The sequence below is a fragment of the Camponotus floridanus genome, unplaced genomic scaffold, assembly GCF_003227725.1.
Source record: "Camponotus floridanus strain SB8 unplaced genomic scaffold, Cflo_v7.5 scaffold259, whole genome shotgun sequence".
NCBI lineage: Eukaryota > Metazoa > Arthropoda > Insecta > Hymenoptera > Formicidae > Camponotus > Camponotus floridanus.
Window position 1 is genome coordinate 146,705 of NW_020229391.1, and position 24,641 is coordinate 171,345.

At 47.7% G+C, this 24,641-nt stretch overlaps 1 protein-coding gene across 1 annotated transcript; it reads right to left on the reverse strand.

Annotated features, from left to right (window-relative positions):
* Positions 1-16,072: 16,072 nt before the first annotated feature.
* On the reverse strand, positions 16,073-21,180 carry LOC112638183. The gene is made up of 3 exons (XM_025409320.1): positions 20,972-21,180; positions 17,143-20,886; positions 16,073-17,069 (listed from the first exon to the last, which is right to left on the reverse strand). The coding sequence occupies exons 1-3, from the start codon at positions 21,178-21,180 to the stop codon at positions 16,073-16,075; spliced, it is 4,950 nt and encodes a 1,649-aa protein (XP_025265105.1).
* Between the last annotated feature and the right edge of the window lie 3,461 nt (positions 21,181-24,641).

The following is a 24,641-nucleotide window of genomic DNA, read 5'->3' on the forward strand; positions in this document are numbered from 1 at the left end:
TACTCACCGTCATCGACGCTCTGAGCAAGTACGCGTGGGCGGTACCGCTCAAGAGAAAGAGCGGCGACGAGGTCGCTCGAGCCCTGTCGAGCGTGACGCGCGCCTCCGGACGTCGCCCGAGGAATCTGCAGACCGACAAAGGAAAGGAGTTCTACAACGCCGAGGTGCGAAGATTCGGATAGACACGGAATCAATCACTACTCGACGTATTCCGTGCTGAAAGCGTCCATCGTCGAGCGTTTCAATCGCACGCTCAAGAACTCGATGTGGAAGTACTTCACGCTGAACGGAACGTACAAGTGGCTCGACGCGCTGCCGCGTCTAATATCCGAGTACAACGCTCGCAAGCATCGAACCATCGGGATGCGTCCGATCGACGTGACGCCCGCTCGAGCGTCGAGACTCCTGTCGACGGTGTACAGCCACCCGAAGATCGCCGCTCCGGGAAAATTTCGACCGAACGATCCCGTGCGCGTGAGCAAGTACAAGACGCTGTTCGAGAAGGGATACACGCCGAATTGGACCGCGGAGATCTTCCGCGTAGCCGAGGTGCGAAGGACGAATCCCGCGACGTATCTGCTGAAGGATTCGCGCGGCGAGCCGATAGCCGGCGGATTCTACGAGCACGAGTTGCAGCGAGTCTCCGATCCCGACGTGTATCTCGTGGAGAGAGTGCTGCGCCGGAAGGGCGACGCGGTTCTCGTGAAGTGGCTGGGAATGGACAGGTCGCATAATTCGTGGATAGACAAAGCCGACATATTGTGACGAACATACGTATATTTTCGCGCGATATCGCGGACGAAAGATACGTCGCGCGTATTGTAACGCGTCGCAACGAATATATATTTGTAATATTAAAGATAAGAAAATACATCGCGCGCATTGCAACGCGTCGCAACGAACATATATATTGTACAACATTAAAGATAATAAAATACATCACGCATATCTGTAAAAAATACATCGCATGCGCTTAAGATCTATCCGCGCCTCTCCTCACAGAGGTATCCTGTAGTGCCCCCACGGCAGAGTGTCGGTCGAATCCGGCACGACGTAGCGCTTATCGTCGTACGGACTGAGCGCGACCTTCGACTCGCGCACGGTGTACACCTCGTGTAACTTGGATCTCAGGCACGACTGCTCGCGAGTCATCTCGATCTCGCGTCTCAGGCAGCGCTCGTAATCGTCGAACGTCAGCGTTCTCGCGACGACGCTGCTCCTCACGCCCTTGCTCTTCTTAGTGTCGCCTCTACCCTCGACTCGCAACGCGTACATCTTCGCTCTGAGTCCGACGAACTCGAGCATGAGAGCGCCGTTGTTCTCGTCCTTCATCAGATCGAGAAACCTTCTTATTCGCGCGCGGCACGCCGTAGGGATTGTCGACGGCGTAATCGCTCGTGTCGAATCTATCGACGTCGCGCTTCATTCGCTCGTACGCGTCCTCGCACTCTACGCTATAAATGAGACTGTCCGTGTCGGTGTACAATATCTTACACTTATCGCCGTAGAGCGGCGACATGTATTCGTAGTGAAACGCGTTACAGACGAATCTTGGATATATCGAGAATCGACATGCCTACGTAGATCGGTTTGTCGATCTTTGCCTCCATTTGCGCAATTCCACGGCCATGAGATTCTCCGAGAATACGCTTCTACTGTGAAAATTCGGCTTGGAGATGAGCGCCTCGGCTCCGAATCGACCGTCCCATCGAGTCGCGAGTCGAACGTCCACGCGATTGCGCACGTTCTCCATGGTCTTGCCGAAGACGGCGTTGTTCATCAACTTGTACAGATTCTTCTGAAATCGTTACTCGCGTTAGTGCGTAAACGCGTGTTAAGTTCCACGTATCCGCGTAACCACGGCGACTGCGAGAAGCGCAACGCGCGATGAATCCTAGTCAGACGCAGACCGTGACGAACGCACTGCTGCAGATTGCGATAGTGCGTGACGTATCGGCGCTTATCGTACAGCATGGCTAGGTGTTTGCTCTGCCGCTTCCCCGGCGGCTTATCGCGCGTGGGACAAAACGGTAGATCGGCGGTGGGCGTCGTGCGCGTCGGCCGGATAGTCGAGATCGACCTCGAGAATGTAGCCGACGGTCGAGTCCTCCGTCACGGACATCACGTCGAGACTCTCGAGGTCGTCGACCCACTCGAATCGCTCGTACGGCAACGGCTGACACATCGCCCAACCGTACAGATTGTTGATATCGAGATACATCAGATAGATCGACGGTCGCGACGGATCGTACGCGCTCATGTACTTGTTGTTAGCGCGAGCGTATCTGTTGGAGCACTGACTCAGTCCGCCGCGTATTCCGCGTTCCACGAACATCATCATATCGATATCGGTGAGCAGCTCGAAACGGACCCCCGTGTACTTGAGCATCGCGTCCCACGTGTATCCCGGCAACGTGAAGTAGTACGCGGGATCTAAACCGTAACTCTCCAAACAAGCGGGGCGAAAATTTTCGAACACGTCCGCGAGCAGAAGAACGTCGGTCTTCAGATAGAGATCGCTGTACTCGCCTAGATTTTCGACGCCGAATCGCTTCCAGACGCGCGTCGCGTGCGCGTAATCGCTCTCCGATACGGTGTCGCCGGTCAGAGAACTGTAGAAGGACTCGCGCGGCGGGAGACGCGTCTCCCGCAATCTCTCGACGCTGTCGACGTACTCGTACGGAAACACGCCCTTGCGCGTGAGAAGCCGGAAGTCGTCGTCGGAGAGATCGCGAAACTCGCCTCGTGCGATCGTCAGTTTGCTCTCGTCGAGATACGACGCCAGCTTGTCGAGACCGGCGCCTAAAAACTTGAACGAGTCCACGAATCGTAATTTGACGTATCTGGAACGCGCGACGTTTCCCCCGTCTCCCTCCGCCGCCGCCGCCGCGCTATCTCGAACGGTCTTAGAGAAAGCTATGTACGATTCCTTCGTCACCGGCAACAACTCGACGCTGCCGGGATACGCGTTAGCCACATCCTTGATAATGAAGTGCGCGTCGTAACCCGATAGATTGTGAAAGAATACGGGTATGACGTAGGGGTCCTTGTAATTCAAATTACACGCGGAATGCGCCGGACCTCTGAAACGGCCGGTCAAGTGACAGTGATCGCGCACGTGAACGTCGTCGGCCTCGAACGGTCTCTCGCAGGCGTGACAGCGCGACGCGCTCGCGAACGTCTCCCGCTCGTCGGACGTCAGATCCGCCATCGGTACCACGCCGTCGAGGGCGACCTTCGCGCGAAGCGCCAGATCGCGCAGGTCGCGCACGAACCACGCGACGCAATCCTCGCCGCGATATGATCCGTACGCCGACGCGGCGTCGTCGAAGGAGCAACGCGTGTAATAGGCCACGCTGTGAACTCTGTGATGCTGAACGATTCGCGTATTCTTGGTTCTCCCGCCCTCGTCCCCCTCCTTCCTCTCCAACGCGCACTCCAGATCGGCGTACACCACGAACGGAATTCGCTCCTTTCTCGAATGATGCTCGAACTCCAGCCACCTGTCGTCCTCGCGGGGAAGAACGATCGCGCAATCGTTCAGCTTGCCGCAATCCTCGCTGTGCGCCGACAGCTTCTCGTTCGTGCGAAAGTAATGCATGCATCTGAAAGAAAGTACGAAATAAACGCTAGCTCGATGTCTCGCTCACCTAGATCGAAAGCTCACCGGTCGCACACGTGCGTCCTGTGCTGTCGCTTGCTCAACTTCGAGCCGATCAGACGAGACAGATCTCGAATACAGGCGAAATGTCCGACCGCGTTACCCTCGCGCGTCGCATCGCTCAGATACAGCAGATTGACGTGTCTCTCCCTCTTTCGATCCGTCAGACGAAGAGGGACGATGCGAATCCCGCCGTCGCCGTCCTTCCCGTGTCGTCTCTCTCCGACGGTGTACACGTTCACCGATATATCGTTCAGACGCTCGAACCGTCCGATTCCGTTCAGAGTCATAGGTAACTTCGAGCCCTCCAGATTCAACACCTCGGAGTAATGCGGATATCGCGAGCTTCTCTCGCGGTGCTTCTCCACGGGATACAGAGCGGCGACCACCGACCACGCGAAACACGCCTCGTCGTCGTCGTCGGATCGCACGTTGATCACCGCTCTCTTCGTTTGAATCTCTCGCGGTACTCGCACGTGGCACCCCGCCCGCATGGGATTGTACACGTTCACGTTCACCGTTAGATCGAGTATTATACAGGGCCCATCCGCTGTCGCGCTCTTGAAACTCCTCCAAAGACGCGACGGTATCGCCGACGACGCGAGTATCGTACCACTCGCGCAGATCCATCGTGGGTAGAAGGGGATGGTTTCTCGTGGCGATCGTCTTAACGGCGATTTTATCGCCCGACACGAATTCTCCGTTGAACGTCGTGTTCACTTTAACGCTGCGATATCGGCCCATGACGTCGCGCACGCGGCGGAGCACGGTGTCCCTCGCGTCCTCGAGAAATCTCAGAGGTTCGATGTAATCGAGATTTATCACAGCGCCGGTCAACACGCGTCTCTTGAAAGCCGTCTCGACCTCGGACCACGAGAATCCCTCGCGCGACTCGACCCCGCTACCGCCGTCGTCCTCGCGTCTCGCGACACCCGCGCCCTCCCGCTCGAAGCGTCGCCGTAGATCGTTCCTCGCGCCGATCACTCGCAGGATTCGGGCGACCAGAGAGGTCCTCGCCCCCGTGGAGATTCGACGACTCGCGTCCAGGCACCTCTCGCGCAGAGTCGCGAGACACTCCTCGCACCGTCGCGTCCACGCGCGATAGTCGTCCGTCGTGACGACGTCGCGCGCGCTCTCCAGCGTCCGGCGCTCTTCCTCCCGCATGGTCGCGTCCTCTTCTCTCCCTACGGCGATTCGTCGTCCTCTCTCTCTCCTCCTCGCGGCGAGGTCTTATCCACAGCGTCTCGCCTCGCGAATCCACCGGCAGCGAAATCCCGCGACGCGTCCCGGTCGCCCGCGTATCTCCGGCGTCGAATCTCGCCGTTCTTCCGCTACACACCAGGACCGTCTCGATCCACAGCTCCTCGCGCGAGTCTCGAAGACCGATCGCCCGCCTCGTCGAATAGGTCGCGACGCTCCACGCGATGCTCTCCTTCAACACTCGAGCGTAGCGGTCGATCGGCGGATCGACGCGCTCCTCGCTCATGACAACTCGCGCCTCAAGCGTATCAAATCCACGCCGCAGAACATATTTCGGCGGAACGGATACTCGCGACCGCTGTTTTCGCGATCGTACGTGTATCGCAGAGTTCTACCCGCGTTATCCTCGGGCGGGAGAATCCTGCAGCGCGCGATCGGATATAAGTATCGTTCTTCAGGTTGGGGATAATCGAACGAGTGGTATTTCCGCACGCCGTTACACATATAACCCTTCGGATCCTGATGACCCATCGGATACTTCGCTCTAAACCACCTGTTTAGATCATAGTTGTAAAAATCGGCTCTGCGACTGTGGGCCAGAGCCGTCTCGACCCACAACTCCTCGCGTCGACTGTGCGTTTGAACGGCTCTTCTCAGATGATACGTCGCGACGTTCCATCGCGCGCTCTCCTTCAACTCGACGTCGTCGTCGCCTATCGGGCGCGACAACACCTCCGCCGCCCTAGAGTGGACGGTAGAGACGACTCCGGCGGAACTCGCGCCGCTCATATGCGCGCCTCGTCGTTCGCGAACCTATCTTCCCGAAAAAAAAAAAAAAAAAAAAATAAACGATCGGATAGACCGATCGCGAGGCGTGTGCGCGCCTCGAAATGACCGTCGGCGTCTTTATACTCGCTCGTTCGAGCGACAACGACGACGTCGCGCGAGCGGGAAAAAATTTCTCCGCGGCAGCGCGGTTTTCGCCTTCGGAAACGACGAATCCGTCGAAATACCGCATTCGACCGGATTCGGCGCGCGTTATCGCGCGCGCGTCTCTCGCCGCTACGCGTTCGAGAGAAAGAAACGACGACGGAAGCGTCGTCGCGAATATCCCTCTTGTCTTAGCGCGACGCGCTCGAGAGGAAGAAACGGCGACGGAAGCGTCGCCGCGAATATCCATCGCGCGCGCGCGCGAGTAAATCCTAACGGAATCCCGCTCCTCTCTCGTTATCGCGCTTAAAAAGGAGAGATAAGCGGCGAGTCGGAGAACGCGCGAAGACCGCGATATCGCGCGAAACCGCGATATCGCGCGCGCGCGACGAGGTCCTCGTCCGATCGACGCGCTCTCCGTCGATCCTCCGGAACGAAGGATCGACGACCTTCGTCGACGAGAGAGAAAAGCCTCTACTCGCGACGTGTTCTCCCGATACATCGTACGCTCGTTTTACGAAACGCGCGCACATTTAGGTTAAAATTCGAGCGATGCGCTCGCGCGCGGTGAACTCGCGTTCGACGTCTACGACGAGACGAGGCGAGAAACACCGCCGCGCTCCGCGTGCTCTCCCGATACATCGCGCCTTTTTTCTTACAAACGGACATATGAAAAAATATTCGAATTTACATTCGAGCGACGCGTAAGACGCGATGAAAAACGCTCGAGACCGCTCGAGACCGCTCCCTCCTCGGCGCGTCGAAACGACGCGAGCCTGAGGAGGCGCGTATGCGTGGTATAAATATTGCGTTAATATTATTTAAATATCATATAAATATTGTATAAATATTATTTAAATCGCATATTTTACATTACGTCTCTTCCAGGGCAGCGTCGAATACAACCGCTCTATTATCAACGTCGATCTTATCTCGCGCGACGCACCCGACGCCGGGGCGATCGCCGCTTATCGCGCGCGCCTAGCGCGCCGCGTCCAGAGACGCTCCGACGCGCCGTAACCAGGGACGCGCGCCCGCCGTAACCAGGGACGCGCGCTCTCTCCCCCCCCTCTCCCTCGCTCTAGCGCCGAACCGCGCTCCCCTCCCCCTCGCCGCCCCCTCGCCCTACTCTCCGTCCGCTCCCCCCTCGCCCCGCCGCCCCCTCGCCCTCCCGCCGCCGCGTGACGTCACGACCCTCCGTTTACCCACCCGACGGCGAGCGGCTCCCCTCGCCCTACCTACCCCCCTGCTCACCCGCGCCGCCGTCACCCTGCCCCTCAGATATCATTCTATCTCTCTCGCTCTACGAGACCTCTCTCTCGCACCCGTGGAAAAAGTGGGTTAGAATCGACCTATTCTCCCTACTTATATATATATATATTAGTATAATTGTGAAAGAAAAAATAATAAAAAAAATACATACATATAAATAAAAAAAATATATAATATATATACAGGGTGTCAATTAAGTCCCGGGACGGCTGAATATTTTCTCATGTAAGGTATTTTTGAAAAAGGTCAAGGTCATTTCTGAAGTAATTTTCAACGAGGAATTCAACGGTGACCTTCAATTTGACCTTGAGCTTGACCTTCAAGGTTATTTGAAGGTCAAAGTGTTTTTTTAAAATAGGAACCCCTATTTTTGATTGTATATTCTTATAGCTGACCTCGAGAGCTTTCCAAAACACTATAATAAAATATTTTTCCCTCAAGCATTTATCGAGTTATGATGCTTCAAATCATTTCTTAATTTTACATAAACCGTAAAATATCTTGTAAAATATTCACTTTTCGATTATTTTACCTTAATACTTTTATGTACAAAATAATGAGAGGAATCAATTGGCGTAAAGAAAACATATAGTTGTTTTTAAGAAAAAATATGGAATTGTTAATTGCAAATTACATATTTTTTCTTAAAAACAACTATATGTTTTCTTTACGCCAATTGATTCCTCTCATTATTTTGTACATAAAAGTATTAAGGTAAAATAATCGAAAAGTGAATATTTTACAAGATATTTTACGGTTTATGTAAAATTAAGAAATGATTTGAAGCATCATAACTCGATAAATGCTTGAGGGAAAAATATTTTATTATAGTGTTTTGGAAAGCTCTCGAGGTCAGCTATAAGAATATACAATCAAAAATAGGGGTTCCTATTTAAAAAAAACACTTTGACCTTCAAATAACCTTGAAGGTCAAGCTCAAGGTCAAATTGAAGGTCACCGTTGAATTCCTCATTGAAAATTACTTCAGAAATGACCTTGACCTTTTTCAAAAATACCTTACATGAGAAAATATTCAGCCGTCCCGGGACTTAATTGACACCCTGTATATACCTACACATATAACCATAGAGCATTAATTACTTTCATTATTATCTTACCCCTACTTTAATTGCTTAATGCCTCATCAAATTAATTCAATAAGAATACTAATAACTAACCAAGATTCCTAGTAACTAGTAAGATTGACATAGAAAAATAAAATAAAAAGAAAAAAAAAGAAATATTAATTAAACAAAAATATATGTTATAACTGTAACAAAATATATATATATATATATTATATAATTATAGAAATGTTAGCTTATCTTGCGATAATAATCATTACGAGGGCCACCGATGCTCTCATCGGATTCGATTGCGGCGGACAACATCTAAACATTACCTCGGTATCCTTGTTAGATGTTGGCGAATGTAACCTCGATTACCGGAAACCTAACACAAGCGATACGTATGTTCAACTCTTGCAACTTTCTGACTATAAAGCCTCGTCTACAATAGTCGCAAAGGCTGTGTCGCATGTCGTACGTAGTACTATCGCAAGAAAGTTTGTCGCATGTGTCGCTAGACAAGTGTCTACAATTGTCGCACGAATTGTTGTCGCGAAATCAAATCGACCACAGTTACAATGGAAGATCTGCAGCAATTATTATGCTTTTTGCAACTTTGCTCCGAATTTTTAAATTTATTATCATTATATAGTCGTTTGCTCAATGAGTCAAACAATAGAAGATGGTGGGTGCGACCAATAAATAATGAAGAAAGACGGCGTTCTAAAGGGTTCCATTTAACATATTTTTGTGAACTGATGGAAACAGATCACGAAGAATTTTTTAACTGGACTAGAATGTGGCCACGTCAATTCAGAAATCTTTATGAGCTCATTCGCCCTCGATTATTAAAAAGAAGTCGTCGTCGTTCATTACATCCAGAGCTGAGGCTGATTTTGACTCTGTCGTAAGTATAGATTTTGTTAATTCATGATGCACATCTTTTGGCTCAAAGTATGTACGTAGTCTACGTAGTCTTAATGTGTCTTTCTCATTTCGATCAGGTACTTAGCCCATGGGGACAGCATGTTTTCAAAAAAGGCTGAATTCAGAATTGGAAGATCAACAGCATACAAGATAGTGCCTGAAGTGTGCCGCATCATATGGGATGTGTTGCAGCCTCGTTATCTACCACATCCAACACAAGAAATATGGAAATGTATTGCCGAGTTTATGCAAAAATGGCAATTTCCTAATTGCATAGGAGCATTGGATGGAAAACACATCCGTATTCAATGTCCCCCAAATTCTGGCAGTCAATATTCCAATTATAAGAAATACTTTTCGTTAGTTTTGATGGCTGCATGTGATGCAAATTACAAATTTACGATGATAGATATAGGACAATTCGGCAGTATCAGTGATGGTGGGGTTTGGGCACATTCGGATATGTCTTATCTTCTTGATAAGAACTTACTTGATGTACCACAGAAAAAAGAATTGCCTGGAACATTAATAGCAACGGAATATGCGCTTGTAGGTGATGAAGCATTCCCCCTTAAAAAATATTTGCTACGACCATATCCCCGTACCCAGTTAACCGATAAGGAGAGGGTCTTCAACTATCGATTGTCACGAGCACGACGGGTTATTGAAAATGCTTTTGGCATCTTGGTGTCAAGGTGGCGAATCCTTACAAGACCCTTATGTTGTTCTCCAGAAAATGTTGAGCATTTAATCAAGGCCTTGATCTGTCTCCACAATTTTATTATTTTAACAGGAGAAAGAGAAATTGCTCCAGCTCACAGAAGATATTGTCCATCACAATTGGTAGACAGAGAAGCAGCAGAAGGTATGATTTTGGAAGGAGCATGGCGAGGACACGGAGAACAGGGTGATTTAGTGCAAAATATTGGTCGACTGTCCAGTAATAACTCAGATGCTGCTGCACGCGCCCAACGTAATGTGCTGCGGGATTATTTTGTAACTAAAATAGGAGAGGCTCAAGTCATATGGCAATATCAACGAGTATTCAGAGGTTACAACATTAATCTTCCTGAGTTTCTTTAATTTTTTAGTTATATATGTGTATTGTGTATGTATATATTTATATATATTTATTTATGTATGTGTGTGTGTGTGTGTGTGCACATTACTAGATAAATATAATATTTGTCTTTTATTAAATTTTAATTTTATAGTTTTTCTTTGGCAATCTTTAATTTTTTATGTATGTAATAATAAATCAATTAATAATTATTAAATCTGTTTTCTATTAATATTTAATGTAAATTTTTCTAAAAAAATAATTAAATAGGAATATTGTAAGATTCAAGAAAATCGTAAAGTCTAAAATGGAGAAATAAAAAAATAACAACTGTTTTTATTTTCTGTATAGATTTATTCACATTTTCTAAATATACTAATAAACTTACAACGCAATAAGAACATATTTGTACGAATTTTATGTAATAAATTTTTACATTACTTATTTTTATAGTTTAAGTAAAATAAAAATGAGTTTGAGTAAAAAAAAAATTATATGCTTCTTGCCCATATATCAATAAAATAAATCCACATATCAACAAAATAAATGTAACAATTCTTTTTCTAGTACAAATTATCACAAGCAAAAATATTCTACTTTATATATTAAATTATATCAACAAACAAAAATATTCTATTCTATATTCTTTGGCATAATTTTATGAAAAGTATTGCATAAAAAAAGTATTTATTCAATAACATTTGAAGAATATTTATCTAATACTGTCATAATGTCAGCCAGACATTTAATCTTCATACTTGAAGGGACTTTCTTAAGAAAACTTTTAATTAAAACCAAGGCAGGATCCTCTTCAATGAATGGAGTATGTGCAGGTTTTGTTAAATTTATACCGATAGTATCACAGACAGAATTAATTTTTGTTGCAGTGCTTTTAATTATGCCATGCACTTGTTCTATCGCAGCTTTTTTTGTGGTATAAAATTTATCAGGAGGGGGAACAGTGGACGACTGACTCTCAATAGTTGACATGTTTGATGAGTATATTGAAACTACATCATCGTCAAATGGTACAGCAGCTGCTGTATTTGTTTTTTTGAAAGTATCTTCTTGTGTATTCCATAGATAGAAATTTTCTTCTGTTAATTGGCTTTCTTCTACTTCTTGGCTTTCTTCTATTTCTTGGCTTTCTTCTACTACTTGACTTTCTTCTACTGCTTGGCTTTCTTCTATTATTTGATTTTCTTCTATTATTTGATTTTCTTCTATTACTTGGTATTCTTCTGCTATTTGGCTTTCCTCTATTATTTGGTCTTTTCCTCTATTACTATCTCTCCACATAACTGCTTCAGTGTTTTTAGGAGTGCGTTTGATAGATGACGGAATGACAATTTGAACAGGATCATTGATTTTTGTGTCTTCACATAATTTCAACTTTTTTCTGCTGACATTCGATTGTGTCCTGCAAAGATAAATACTAATGTTAAGAAAATTCAGATATACGATTAAACCAAGTCAAGAGTCAATAATTTGAGTGTATTTACCTTCTAGGTTTGATAACATCCTTAAGAAATGACAGTTCACTGAAAAGAAGCCACGTTGGCTTGTAGGACAGTTCTTCATTTCCAGCACCAGAACGGGGTTGACTGACAGTTACCTTGCGCATTTCCCTTGAATACTGATCTCGAAGATTCTTCCATCGAGTTGAAACTGCATCACCTGCATAAATGCTTTGTGATTTTGAAGTGGTCAAACACTAGACATAGATAACCTCACTAATAGTCGATAGATCAATAGTTAATAGACAATAGTTACTGACATTGTACACACTAGGATAAAAGAGTAGAACTTAGCAATATATTCTTAACAAATATTTCCTCACCTGTCAATGGCTTTGATAATAGAGAGCCGATCTGCGAAAACGTTTGATTGATGATATCCTTGTGCTTCTTATCAATTTTAATACGCTTCTGCCACAACAGGGGATTTGAACGAACAAAAGCTATTATCTCTCTGTCACTGAGATACTCCTCCAATTCCAGTTCACTCATTTTTAAATGAAAATTAACAAAAAGCAAAATAAACGGATCCGCTAGCGTCAAAAAAAACGTCACGCAAAATCGTTAAACTAACGCCTTGTGCTGTGATTGGCTGATTTCATGCGACATGCTTGTCGCAGTCGCAGAAAGTTGAAGTTGGTTCAACTCTGCGCGACAAGGGTTCTTGCGACTGCGATAGCCTACGACATTCTCTTGCGACATGCGACACAGCCTTTGCGACTATTGTAGACAAAGCTTGCGACTATTGTAGACGAGGCTTAATCATGCGGAAGTTATTCAGTGTAAAGTTGAAATATCTCGAACAATTTACCACTGCGGAATGCACTCACATGTCTCCGTAGTCCAGAACGGAAGAGCGGACTATATCCACGAAACTGGATACACGCAGTGTTTAAGAATGTTCCAAGATGGAACGCTTTCCCTAGGAGCCGGAAACCTCGTGTATGGATTGAAGACTAACCAGACCACTCATCGCAGTCTCATCCTAGGTGGCCGGATAGGCCATGATGGAAGGCTGTAAGGGCACTCAGTATTCTGACCCCTACGGAATCTGGGACGACGTCGTGGTCCAAGCTTCAGTCAAAATATCCATGAAATCCTCACACGTCCCTGTGCAATTAAATTCCGGAAAAATAATATTAAAATCCGGAACTGTATGTACGTTCAGCGAAAGCTTCTGTATTGACTCAGATGATGGATATACTTACTGGAAACCTGTGCCTACATCATCTTGCAATTTTCACCAATATGATGTCCTCTACGAAGGCCCAGCAACGGTAATTAAAGATGATGTGACCGACCCCTCATCACTAGTCGTCTACAGCTTAACGACGCAAGATATTACCTTTGCCCTCACTAAAACCAGAGAACAATCTTTATGTGGATACACCCTACTGGGCACGGAACATCCAAAATTATTCATTCTCGAAACAAAGGAAGAAAGTACGTTCTTCCATCGAGGTATCATCCCAGTGGACAATTTAGACATCTTCGCTTATATGAATTCAAAATTTGTATACGTAGAAAAACATGTTCGCCATCAGATGACCTCCTTGTATCACAATGTTATGCAACAGAAATGCGAACTAGAAAGACAGGTTATAACTAATGCCTTGTCATTTGCCACTCTTCAACCAGATGAATTCGCATATCAATTAATGAAGGGACCAGGCTACATGGCAGTAACAACTGGAGAAGCTATACAAATCATTAAATGCATACCTGTGGACGTTATAGTGAGAAAAACTAAAGAATGTTATGCCGAGTTACCTGTAACTGTACGTAACTCCTCGTTCTTCTTAACTCCCAAATCCCGAATAATCACTAAATTTGGGAATCAACGTGAATGTAGTTATGAACTACCCACCATGTACCGTATTGAAGACATCTGGGTGCAATTCACACCTGATGCGCAAGTCAGGCAAGCAGCCCCGCAGCAACTGCAACCCATGACAACTCTATCCTGGAAATACTTAACGCCAGGACCGCTCGCTATCAGTGGAATATATTCTGAAAAGGATATAGAAAAGTTGAGAGACCACATTATGTTTCCCGCAGAGAAACCTGCCCTCCTCAATACTGTTGTCAGAGGACTTACCGGCCATTCCATCAACGGAGATTCTATCTCTATGTACAGCCTACTGGACGAAGCCTCGCTCAACAAAATAGTCGATAATACCGCTTCCCGAGTATGGAAAGGGTTTGTCACCTTCGGCTCCGCAACCGCTGGAATATTTGGCATCCTGCTAATCGTCCGCATTATTAAACTTGTGGTCGATACAACTATCCACGGATACGCCTTACATACAGCATACGGATGCAGCATGCATTTACTCGGAGCCATCTGGAGTTCTGTCACACATTTACTATTACACCTTGCACATGGACCCGTCAACAAAAAGGATAGCGTCCAAACCAGCGAAACACCAACCGCCGACTCCAAACGCACCTGAAAAATTAACGACAAAAGAGACTACAGGAAGAAGCAAATCCACCGATGTTATTGTCGAGCCAGTGTCCTCAACCTCTGAACTTGATTCATACCAGAGGGATGAATTCCCCCTAAGGGATCGATTAAGAACCCTAGAACAAATTCCTACGAGCACATCGGAATTTGTTCTTAAATAAGGGGGGAGGTGTGACGTCCCGCCATTTTAAAAATTACTAGATTTAGTTACTATTCGCTTATCCATCTTGCTTCTTTATTATAACCACGGAGTAAGAACGAATATTCAATTTCATTAATTATAATCCGAATTTATTCATTATTACTATAGATTTTAATTTTAATATATGAATTATAACATTCAACACTTGCTTACCGTTCCTATTATACACGGTTATTTAACCTGCTAATTAACTATGTACCTCTTAATCAATACATAATAAGGACTTTTATACATATTAAATTTAAAAAATTAGATTTAAACAAATGCGACCAAAATAGATAATTACGTAAATAAGGTATTTCAAGGAAATTATTAGAATAATTTTAAATGAATAACTACCAAACCATTTTAACTCTTTGAAATGCTTTATTTAAACTCATTATTAATTCACAACCAGTGTAAATAATTTCCTTTATATGCTGTAACTTAAATTTGATTATTTTATCTAAATTGAGTTATATTTCTAAATCTTTTCTAAAATATAAGGGAAGTTATACATATAACGATTCTATAATCTCAATACCATTGCGTTAGACATTAGTATTAAAATTAAGAAATGTTCGCGAGTGAGCGCGGATTGCTGCGGCAGCGCAAGGGTTTGATAACGCGGCAGATGGATGACCGCGAGCAGATAATTTGATATAAAAGACTTGCCACGACACGTAATTCTTTTTGGTTTTTTTTTGAGGTTGTTTATTTTAACACCACACTATTAACAATTTATACAATAAAGCAAATGAACATGAATTTCAGATACCGAAATCGTACAGAGAAGTCCGAGAAACAAAGCGGTCGATGTAGTTTGCGGTTGAACAAGGCGGTTTTCTAAGCGGTTTTAAACGTACTGCGAGCAGCGATAAGTGCGAGACTTTCTTTGGTCCACGCGCGGCGCCCGTTATAAAGCGAGCGGATTTTTGGGCCCTCGTCGACGTGGACCAATTAATTTGATAATTTGGCGGTGACACTATTGCGGCGTGTGTCATTGGTTGGTAATGACGCCTCGTGTCGTACACAATTTATTTTTCATGCGCGCAATCTTTTCAGATCAGCTGATTGGCGATCAGCTGATCGTGACGCATGGGCGCGCATGCCCATGAGCGGCGCAAATCTTAACGGCGGTTGACAATAATCTGCGGTAACAACGAGCGTTTTTTCTGGTGGAAAAAAAACGAGATAACTCGAGCGTTCGAGTTTTTTTCCAACAAACAGATATTTCGAGAAGATTCGCCCGTTAATTTTGAATTCTCGATTATTTATTAGCGAAAACATGTAGATTTCGCTATGCGATTTTTGAACTAGAATGATAGTTTTAATTTCGAACATCCCGCCCGCCTCGTCAGTACGTGACGAAATTTACGAGTGTGTGCGATCACAAACTGGTGTCGCGAATTGTTCTATTGATGAGATGTGAAGTGAGTGATGAATGTGAAGTGACGTAGTACGAGATACGTTGTTTAGATTAATCGCGTCTTTCGCGAGAACATGTGGTGCAGTGAAATGAGGCGTATACGTGTGAATTGTGAATGATCTTGTGAATGTGATGAAGCTCGAGTGCTAGTGTTTTAAACAATCGCAAGTGAAGTGCAGTGGTGATGCGTGAGTGCAGGTTGTGACGCGAAGTTCGAAAAAAAAGTGAACGAGAAGTTGAGTGCGCGGTGCGATTGTCGGACAATGCACGGCTCCGGCCGAGATAAACAATTCCGTGGACGGACAATTTATTAATAAAGAAAATAAAATAAATTAAAATAAAACACGGTACTCCGTTTCGCTCACGAATCCGGGTGCGTTGGTGCTGTGGTGTCGGCTCCAGGCAGGAGGACGGTCTTGGTGAGAAGCCGGACAAGCTCCGAAGATGCGGTGCGTATAGTGACTACGCGTGTCACGCCGTCGTCCCCAGGATGCAGCCGGGTGATCCGGGCGAGTGACCATCGGGTCGGCGGCGTTGAGTCCGACCGCACGAGACACAGGGCGCCGACGGTAGGACTGGCTGAGTCCTTCAGCCATTTCGGTCGGGATGCCAAGGAGTTGATGTACTCCCGTGACCACCTCTCCCAAAAGTGGTCGCGCATCCGCTGGAGGAGTTTCCAACGGGGCAGAAGACTGAGGCTGCCGTCCGCCAGCGAGGGCTCAGGCACTGCCAGCAGAGGGGCCCCGATCAGGAAGTGTCCTGGTGTGAGTGCCGTTACGTCGTCGTGATCGTCCGATAGTGCTTGAAGCGGACGCGAGTTGAGGCACGCCTCCACTTGAGCGAGGAACGTCGACATCTTCTCGAAGGTGAGGGTCGTGTCTTCAAGGACCCTTCGCAGATGGTGTTTGGTTGATTTCACCGCCGCCTCCCAAAGCCCGCCGAAGTGAGGTACTGCCGGTGGATTGAATCTCCACCGGATCCCGTCGGATGCTGCAACGTGAGCGATGCGTCGGCCGTCGGATGATGATGCCTGGAACAGGCGTCGCAGCTCTCGGTCCGCTCCGACGAAATTGGTGCCGCAGTCGGAGTAGACTTCCTTGCACAAGCCCCGACGGGAAGTGAAGCGCCGGAACGCAGCGAGGAATGCATCCGTGGAGTAGTCCGAAGCGGCCTCCAAGTGAACGGCCTTGGTGACGAAGCAGATGAAGACGGCGATGAATCCTTTGTGTGACTTGTGACCTCTTCCCTTTCCGGTCCGGATGAGAATCGGCCCGGCATAATCAACACCGGTTCGCAGGAATGGCCGTGCCGGTGCGACTCGTGCCGTCGGAAAGTTGCTCATCATGAGGTACTGCGGCCTTCCATCTCACACACGTGACACATCGGTGGATGATTCCTTTAACGATGGCGCGTCTTCGGGGAATCCAGTACCGCAGGCGAAGCAGTCCCAGGATGAGCTGAACCCCGCCGTGAAGCGTTCGTCTGTGGTGTGCCTTGACGAGGAGTTGCGTCATCCACGATTCTGGAGGTAAGATCATCGGATGGCGTTCATCTTCTGAGAGCACGGCGTGCTTCAGCCGGCCCCCGACTCGAATAATCCCATGATCGTCGAGGAAGGGGGTTAATTTCGATATTGGACCCTTAACTAACTCTTTGTTTTGTTTTAGGGCTGCGATCTCCTTGGAGAAATGGAGAGTTTGCACCAGACGGAGCCAGAGGAGCAGGGCTTCTTCTAGCTCGTCAGGCGTGAGATTGGGGTGAGCCTTCGAGCTTGGTGGGTTGCCTCGCCATCGGCAACACCAGGCGGTGACCCTCAGGAGGCGATAGAGCTCGGAGAACCTGAGGAGCATCTCCGGTTCGGCTTTCTCCGCGGTCGTCAAGTGGGAGGCGATTGCTCTCGTCTCCGGCACCTCGACGTCGCGTGTGGCGTAGTCGTGCTGTGGCCAGAACGCTGGATCCTTGTCGAGCCATGGGGGTCCCGTCCACCAGAGGGAGTGGTTGAGCAGGTCCCGGGGCTCAATCCCCCGAGAGGCGCAGTCGGCGGTGTTGTCTCGCCCTGGGATGTGTCGCCAGCGTGCCTCCGGAAGTTTCGTCTGGATGTGGGACACCCGGTTGGCCACGAAGGTTTTCCACTTCGAGGCGTGTCCTTGTATCCACTGAAGAGTGACCCGGGAGTCCGACCATAGAGTAACTGGAGCTGAAAATAAGTCTAAGGCGTCGCAAAGATGAAACGTCAGGTTAGTGACTAAGACTGCAGCGCACAATTCCAAGCGCGGTAGAGACACGGGCTTAATGGGTGCAACTTTGCTTTTTGCAGCAAGCAGGCTGATCGTGGTCGAGGAGGAGCTCACCACGCGGAGGTACACGACGGCTGCGTAACCTCGCTCTGACGCGTCAGCGAACCCGTGGAGCTCAACGTGATTCGGTTGGTTATCGGCCTTCAGCCATCGTTGCAGCCGGAGCTGCTCCAACAGCGGAAGATCCTCAAGCAGACGTCTCCACAGCGTCTCATCTGATTGAGGCAGTGGGGCGTCCCAATCCAACTGCTTCATCCATGCCGACTGGATGAGGATTTTGGCACGAGCGGTGACTGGAGCTAACCAGCCTAAAGGATCGAATATTCGAGCCGTCTCCGACAACGCCTGTCGTTTAGTTAGCGCGGCGATCGTGCGAGGCTGGAGGCGGAAAGTGAAGAAGTCGCTGCGGGGGTGCCACCGTAACCCAAGCGTCGGATGCGCTTCGTCCTCCCAGTCGTGGTGTGGCTGCTGGAGTTGATGCTCCCGTGGTATCTCCTCGAGGATCCTCTGGTGACTTGAGGCCCACTTCCTCAAGGGAAACCCGCCCGCCGTGCAGAGTCGGCGTAACTGCCTCTGCTTCTCGACTGCCTCGGACAGGGTGCTGGCGCCTGTGACGATGTCGTCGACATAACAATCGCGCCTTAACGCCACTGCTCCCGCCGGGTTTGCCGGCTCCTCATCGTCGGCTAATTGGCGGAGAGTCCTGATCGCCAGGAACGGTGCACAGGCCAGTCCGTATGTCACCATGTTGAGGCGATACTCCTGGATGTCATCGGTGCATAGTCGCCTCCATAAGATCCGCTGCAGGTCTCGATCGTCGGGATGTACCAGGATCTGCCGGTACATCTTCTCGATGTCGGCGATGAAGGCGAAGCGGTGCCAGCGCCAACGCAGAAGGACGTCGGCGAGAGTTGGCAGAAGATTGGCTCCGACCAGGAATGCGTTGTTGAGCGAGTCTCCGGCAGGCGTACATTGAGATCCGTTGAAGATCACTCTCAACTTGGTGATCGTGCTGGAAGTCCGGAGCACTCCGTGATGCGGTAAGTAACACACGGATCTTTTGATGAGCGGTGTTTTGACCAGGGTCATATGTTGCAGGTCTGAGTACTCCTCCATGAAGCTGTCATAGAGCTGGTTGAAGCCGGCGTCTCTGGAACGGCGTCGCTCCATTGCCGTAAGAAATCGCTCGGCGGACTTCCGCGTGTGCTCGAGAGGTGGAAGAGGGTCAGCCAGCGGAAGACGGACCATGTACCTTCCGTCGGCGAGGCGCTCATGAGTGCGAGCGAAGATCTCGCATCGCTCTTCGGCTGGCGTGAGCACGACGGATGCGGGCTGCTCCTGTTCTTGCTCCCAGAACCTCTGCACTAGAGCGTTCAGGTCGTGGTCTACGGTGCACTGGAGGGAGCTGAGGGAGCCGTTGGCCGTCACGACTCCGCAGCCTCCTGATAATATCCACCCAAACGTGGTCCTCTGCGCGATGGGTTGATCCTTGCGACTCTTACGGAGACCTTCGAGGAGGATCCCGGAGAAGGCATCAGCGCCGAGGAGAAGGTGGATGGGGTCTCGCTGGAGATAGTGCGGATCCGCCAGAGTGAGGCTGTGTATGTGTGGCCACGTGGTGGAGCCCTTGATCGCTGGCCCCTGGTAAGAAGACAGTCGTGGAAAGACGTAGGCAGCTACGGTGAGGGGGGCTCCAGTCACTGTTGACTTGAGAGCGAGCGTAACCCTTCCTCGTGTGGATCCTGAGCATGCTCCTCCGATTCCAATTATGGACATCGAGGAGCGGGTGCGCGTCAGACGGAGGCGCTGCGCCAAGTCCTCCGAGACGAGAGACACTTCGGATCCCTGGTCGAGCAGGGCTCGCACATCCTGAGGCCGTCCCAGCCAGTCGGCGAGTGTGACGCGCGCTGTGGCGAGAAGAGTCGCCCGTTTGTCGATTGAATTGCGTGTCGTGGAGAAAGTGCTCGCTTCGTGTGGTGTTGGTGCCGTGTACGCATCGTGCAACAGCGTGTGGTGCCGCGACTTGCACGTGAAGCACGTTTTAATGGACTGACAGCGTGCCATCATGTGGTTCCCGAGACAATTGAAGCAAAATCCGCTGACCTCAACGAAGGACTTCCTTTCGCTCGCGGACTTGGACTTAAACTCGGGGCACTGCATGAGCGTGTGCTTGCCCTTGCAGGCGGCGCATTTGGACGCGTCGGGCACATTTTTCGCGAAGTGAGACTTCGCGGTCCGAGAGGCTTCCCCCGCACTCTTCACGGCGATCTTGGGTTTGGCGGCGTTCAAGATAAGAATCCTTTTGCTTATGAAGTCAGTGAGTGCCTCGTGATTCGGTGGATTGGGAGAATCGCTGGTGGAAGACTCCCACTCGAGGCGCGTTCGCGGATCGAACAGTTCGATTACCAATTGATTGAGGAGATCCATCCCATGGGAATTGATGGGTCTACCGATGCTCTCCTGCGCGTTGACGGTGGCCGTGACGGCGTGATGGACACGGCTTAGCTCTTCGGCGGACTCGGACTTCATTTTCCCGACGGCGGTAAAGGTAGCAAAGTTTGAGCGCATGAGCTTCTTTTTATTCTCAAAATGTTTTGTTAAGATCGCCCACGCGCGGTCGTAGTTCTCGCTTGTAACCGTTAATGACCGAATCAATTTCTCCGCAGATCCCTTCACACAGGAGCGAAGGTAATGGAACCGCTCAATGTTCGAGACCGACGGATTTTCTCCTACGAGGGATAAAAAGAGGTCCCAGAAGGAAGGCCAGTCTTCGTAGGCGCCCGAGAACGGCGGCAATTTTATACGCGGCAACGCGGTTTTGGGAGAAGACTCCGACTTCGCCTCTATCCTTGGTGCGACAACTGACTCGGCCCTTAGCCTGTCAGCGTAGTCGCTCAACGTGCTTCGCTGAGAAACGTACGTACATTCCGCGGTATCTATGAAGTCACTTTTGGCGTACTCACTCTCCATGTATGTCTTTAAGCGCCGCTCGTATCAGCTCGTGTTGAGCCTCGAATTTCGCCCAGAGGTTGTCGAGGATGGTGAGGCGAGCCTGGATGGCACCGGCGGTGATGTTGGTGACGCCCATCTTCCGGAGGTTATCCACGGAGCGAGACATTCGTCCGTGGATGTCGGTCTGAGCCTCTAACAAGGCCTTCAGGTCGGCACTCATTGTTCACTTATCTGTTTGTCTGTTTCAGGAGACTGGCAGCACTACACAGCACTGGAAACGTCACCCGCGAAACTGCGGATGCGGATATAATCCGGCTCGAAGGACCAGAAATGTTCGCGAGTGAGCGCGGATTGCTGCGACAGCGCAACGTTTGAAAACGCGGCAGATGGATGACCGCGAGCAGATAATTTGATATAAAAGACTTGCCACGACACGTAATTCTTTTTGGTTTTTTTTTGAGGTTGTTTATTTTAACACCACACTATTAACAATTTATACAATAAAGCAAATGAACATGAATTTCAGATACCGAAATCGTACAGAGAAGTCCGAGAAACAAAGCGGTCGACGTAGTTTGCGGTTGAACAAGGCGGTTTTCTAAGCGGTTTTAAACGTACTGTGAGCAGCGATAAGTGCGAGACTTTCTTTGGTCCACGCGCGGCGCCCGTTATAAAGCGAGCGGATTTTTGGGCCCGCGTCGACGTGGACCAATTAATTTGATAATTTGGCGGTGACACTATTGCGGCGTGTGTCATTGGTTGGTAATGACGCCTTGTGTCGTACACAATTTATTTTTCATGCGCGCAATCTTTTCAGATCAGCTGATTGGCGATCAGCTGATCGTGACGCATGGGCGCGCATGCCCATGAGCGGCGCAAATCTTAACGGCGGTTGACAAATAATATTGTCTGCGGTAACAACGAGCGTTTTTTCTGGTGGAAAAAAAACGAGATAACTCGAGCGTTCGAGTTTTTTTCTAACAAACAGATATTTCGAGAAGATTCTCGACGCCCGTTAATTTTGAATTCTCGATTATTTATTAGCGAAAACATGCAGATTTCGCTATGCGATTTTTGAACTAGAATGATAATTTTAATTTCGAACAAGAACAAATAACTTTTGCGCGAGCTAATCAAAGAGGAAGTCATAAATATGTCAAACATCGACTTTTCGGAGACGTCAACCGACACCTCCGATGAAATTCACGCGTTACCCTTTGATCACCGCCGCGTTTCAATGAAAAGATATCTATGTCTAAACAATTGATAAGAAATTCGGTGGTGCTTCCGAGTACGACGTGGTCCGATGAAGAGATCACGTTACTCGAGAATTCTTTTAGCAAAAGATCATGCAAGTAACAAAGGAATTACCAGTATATAAACCCCGGATTTCGGGCGCGAAACACAGTAGTAATAATAATCATTCAGTAGGAAGGACTTGTTACCAGTCATTTTGTCAAATGTCGCTATTATTCGTATATCCTAGCTATTAATAATAATTAAATTAACTTTTGTCAATTTGCTATTCCTCTCGGTGGACTTCGAATAAAGAGCTATAATTGTACATATCTACCGTGTCCATTTTTTGGAAAGACCCAGATCTCCCGTATACGAAGGCGACTACAATCAACAGAATTTCATCTCGGGGTGGTAAGTACCAGATTCTTTCATATTCTTTATTTTAATCTCTCGTTTTAAAATTCAATTGTTCGTTCACCTTCCTTGCATTCATTATACCTCCTGAAACAAGAAATAGAAGATTAAATGAATAAATAATAATACTGTCAAGCACCGGCATGCTGCTGATAGTATTCCTTTCCTAATCAGCATAAAATCGTAATACCTTATCATTTTATTCTGGCAAGCGTCAAGATAATCATTAATTAAAATTATATAGCTTTCATCCGTTAAGCGTCGAGTACCTCCTTCCTTTAAGATCTCTCCAGGCATCCTCTGTCATGCCGGAGACTTCTGCATTCTCCTGTTTTTACTCCAAAAGGATTCATTATTAGTTTAGCCGACCCCAGATTTCCATCGTCTCCGGGCATCCACTGTTATGCCGGAGGCATCCTAATTTCCTAAATTAATTCGTTAATCGGCGTTTCACGGAATATATAAACGAAATTTGAAATTATATAATCTACTGCATTCAACTCAACGTCTTTCCTCATACAGGGAAACAGCATCTTCTCGGTGCCGCCTGAAAACCTTCTTGTTCTCTCTCCCTTTTCCTGTCGCTTCCGGGCATCCTCTGTCATGCCGGATGCATCCTAATTTCCTTATACAAACGTTGTCATCCTAACGTTACTCCACCTTAAGAGTCCCGTCGTCCCCGGGCATCCTCCGTCATGCCGGAGACATCCATATCCTTGTAAATTACTGACGTTTTAGTTGAACTAAATAAAAAGAAATATATCTTTTTCGTTATTGTAAAATTCGATCACTTGAGCTGACGCTAATCAGATAGTAACATCAACAAAAGAGAATATCCACTAATTTCCTCAATCAATGGTGAACTCACAACTAAATTCTAAAAAGAAAAGACATAGAGCGGGAAAAATAACCAGAGAATATCGTGATATCTCTCGATTCCGTCGATATCAAAGAATAAAGGCAAACTCGAATCTTAGTTACGTAAAATCCGTTAGAAGGGACTTTTCCCTGAAAGTTTTATATCTGCTGTAAAAAACAAAGCTAAATTTCTCTTTTATTTACCTCTAAATTTTATATCACAGAAATTCTATCAATCTATCACTACAAACATAGAGTTTGACTCTTTCTACAACTATTACTTCTAGACTAGAGATCATCAAATATAAAGATATCACTGAAAGCCCGTCCTCTGAACAGGGAGATCTAATAAATCAACTAAAATATCAGCTACCAGAAAGCCACTATGAAATAGAGAATTACCTACAGACTCTTCAATGAAGCCTTCTTGTAATGATAAAGATTTTTTCGCGTTAACAACCGATGAACAAACTCAAATCCTCGAAATCTTATTAGAGTTCATAGCTCAATATATCTCAGGTGATATTGATATCGATCAATTAATGTATTTGATAGAGAATTTTGAAATTCCATTCTAATAGATATTTATTATACACGTATATAACTTCATCCTACTCAATCAATTTATCTCATCTTAAAATTTCGCGGCTTCCACAATTTTTTCCGTTATTGATAAGTCAGATCCTCGCTCTCGGCATCCCCAAGGTATAGCCGGTGTAAGCAGGTTGCCTTGAAAATAAAGAGAGCGCACTTTACTCTAGAACCGAGGTATCTAGGGGAAAAGTAAGTCACTGAGACGTGACAGGGGCACGTCTTGACGGTGAAATTCACTTTCCCGCAGCAGTAGCAATTCAAGCGCTGCGGTTCTTTACATTCGCGTGCAACGTGTCCCGTTTTCTCGCAATTCCAACATTTGATGTTAACGCGCGAACCTGCAGTCGTCGCGACGGTGGTCGTCTCGGTTGCCGGATCGGCTGCAGGGATTGCGGTCGCCGTGCTTTTACGCGATTTTCCGGACGCCTTCCTCTTCTGCGGTCCGCGCGCATCAACGCCGGCAGCAATTGCAACCGTTGCAGTTCGCTGCTCTTTTTTCGGTGGCCTGTATGCCAGTTCGGGAAAGATGGACTGTTCCGCGATCGGAGGCGCGCGATGCGTTTTGGCGGCCTCATA

What these genes read in the sequence shown, in the direction of transcription:
- LOC112638183 (XM_025409320.1), bottom strand. Translation starts at nt 21,180, where the DNA reads ATGAGTGCCGACCTGAAGGCCTTGTTAGAGGCTCAGACCGACATCCAC. An exon ending in CTTAAAGACATACATGGAGA is followed by an intron (nt 20,887 to 20,971) that starts GTGAGTACGCCA and finishes CTACGCTGACAG; the next exon opens with GCTAAGGGCCGAGTCAGTTG. An exon ending in CTGGGACTGCTTCGCCTGCG is followed by an intron (nt 17,070 to 17,142) that starts GTACTGGATTCC and finishes GTGAGATGGAAG; the next exon opens with GCCGCAGTACCTCATGATGA.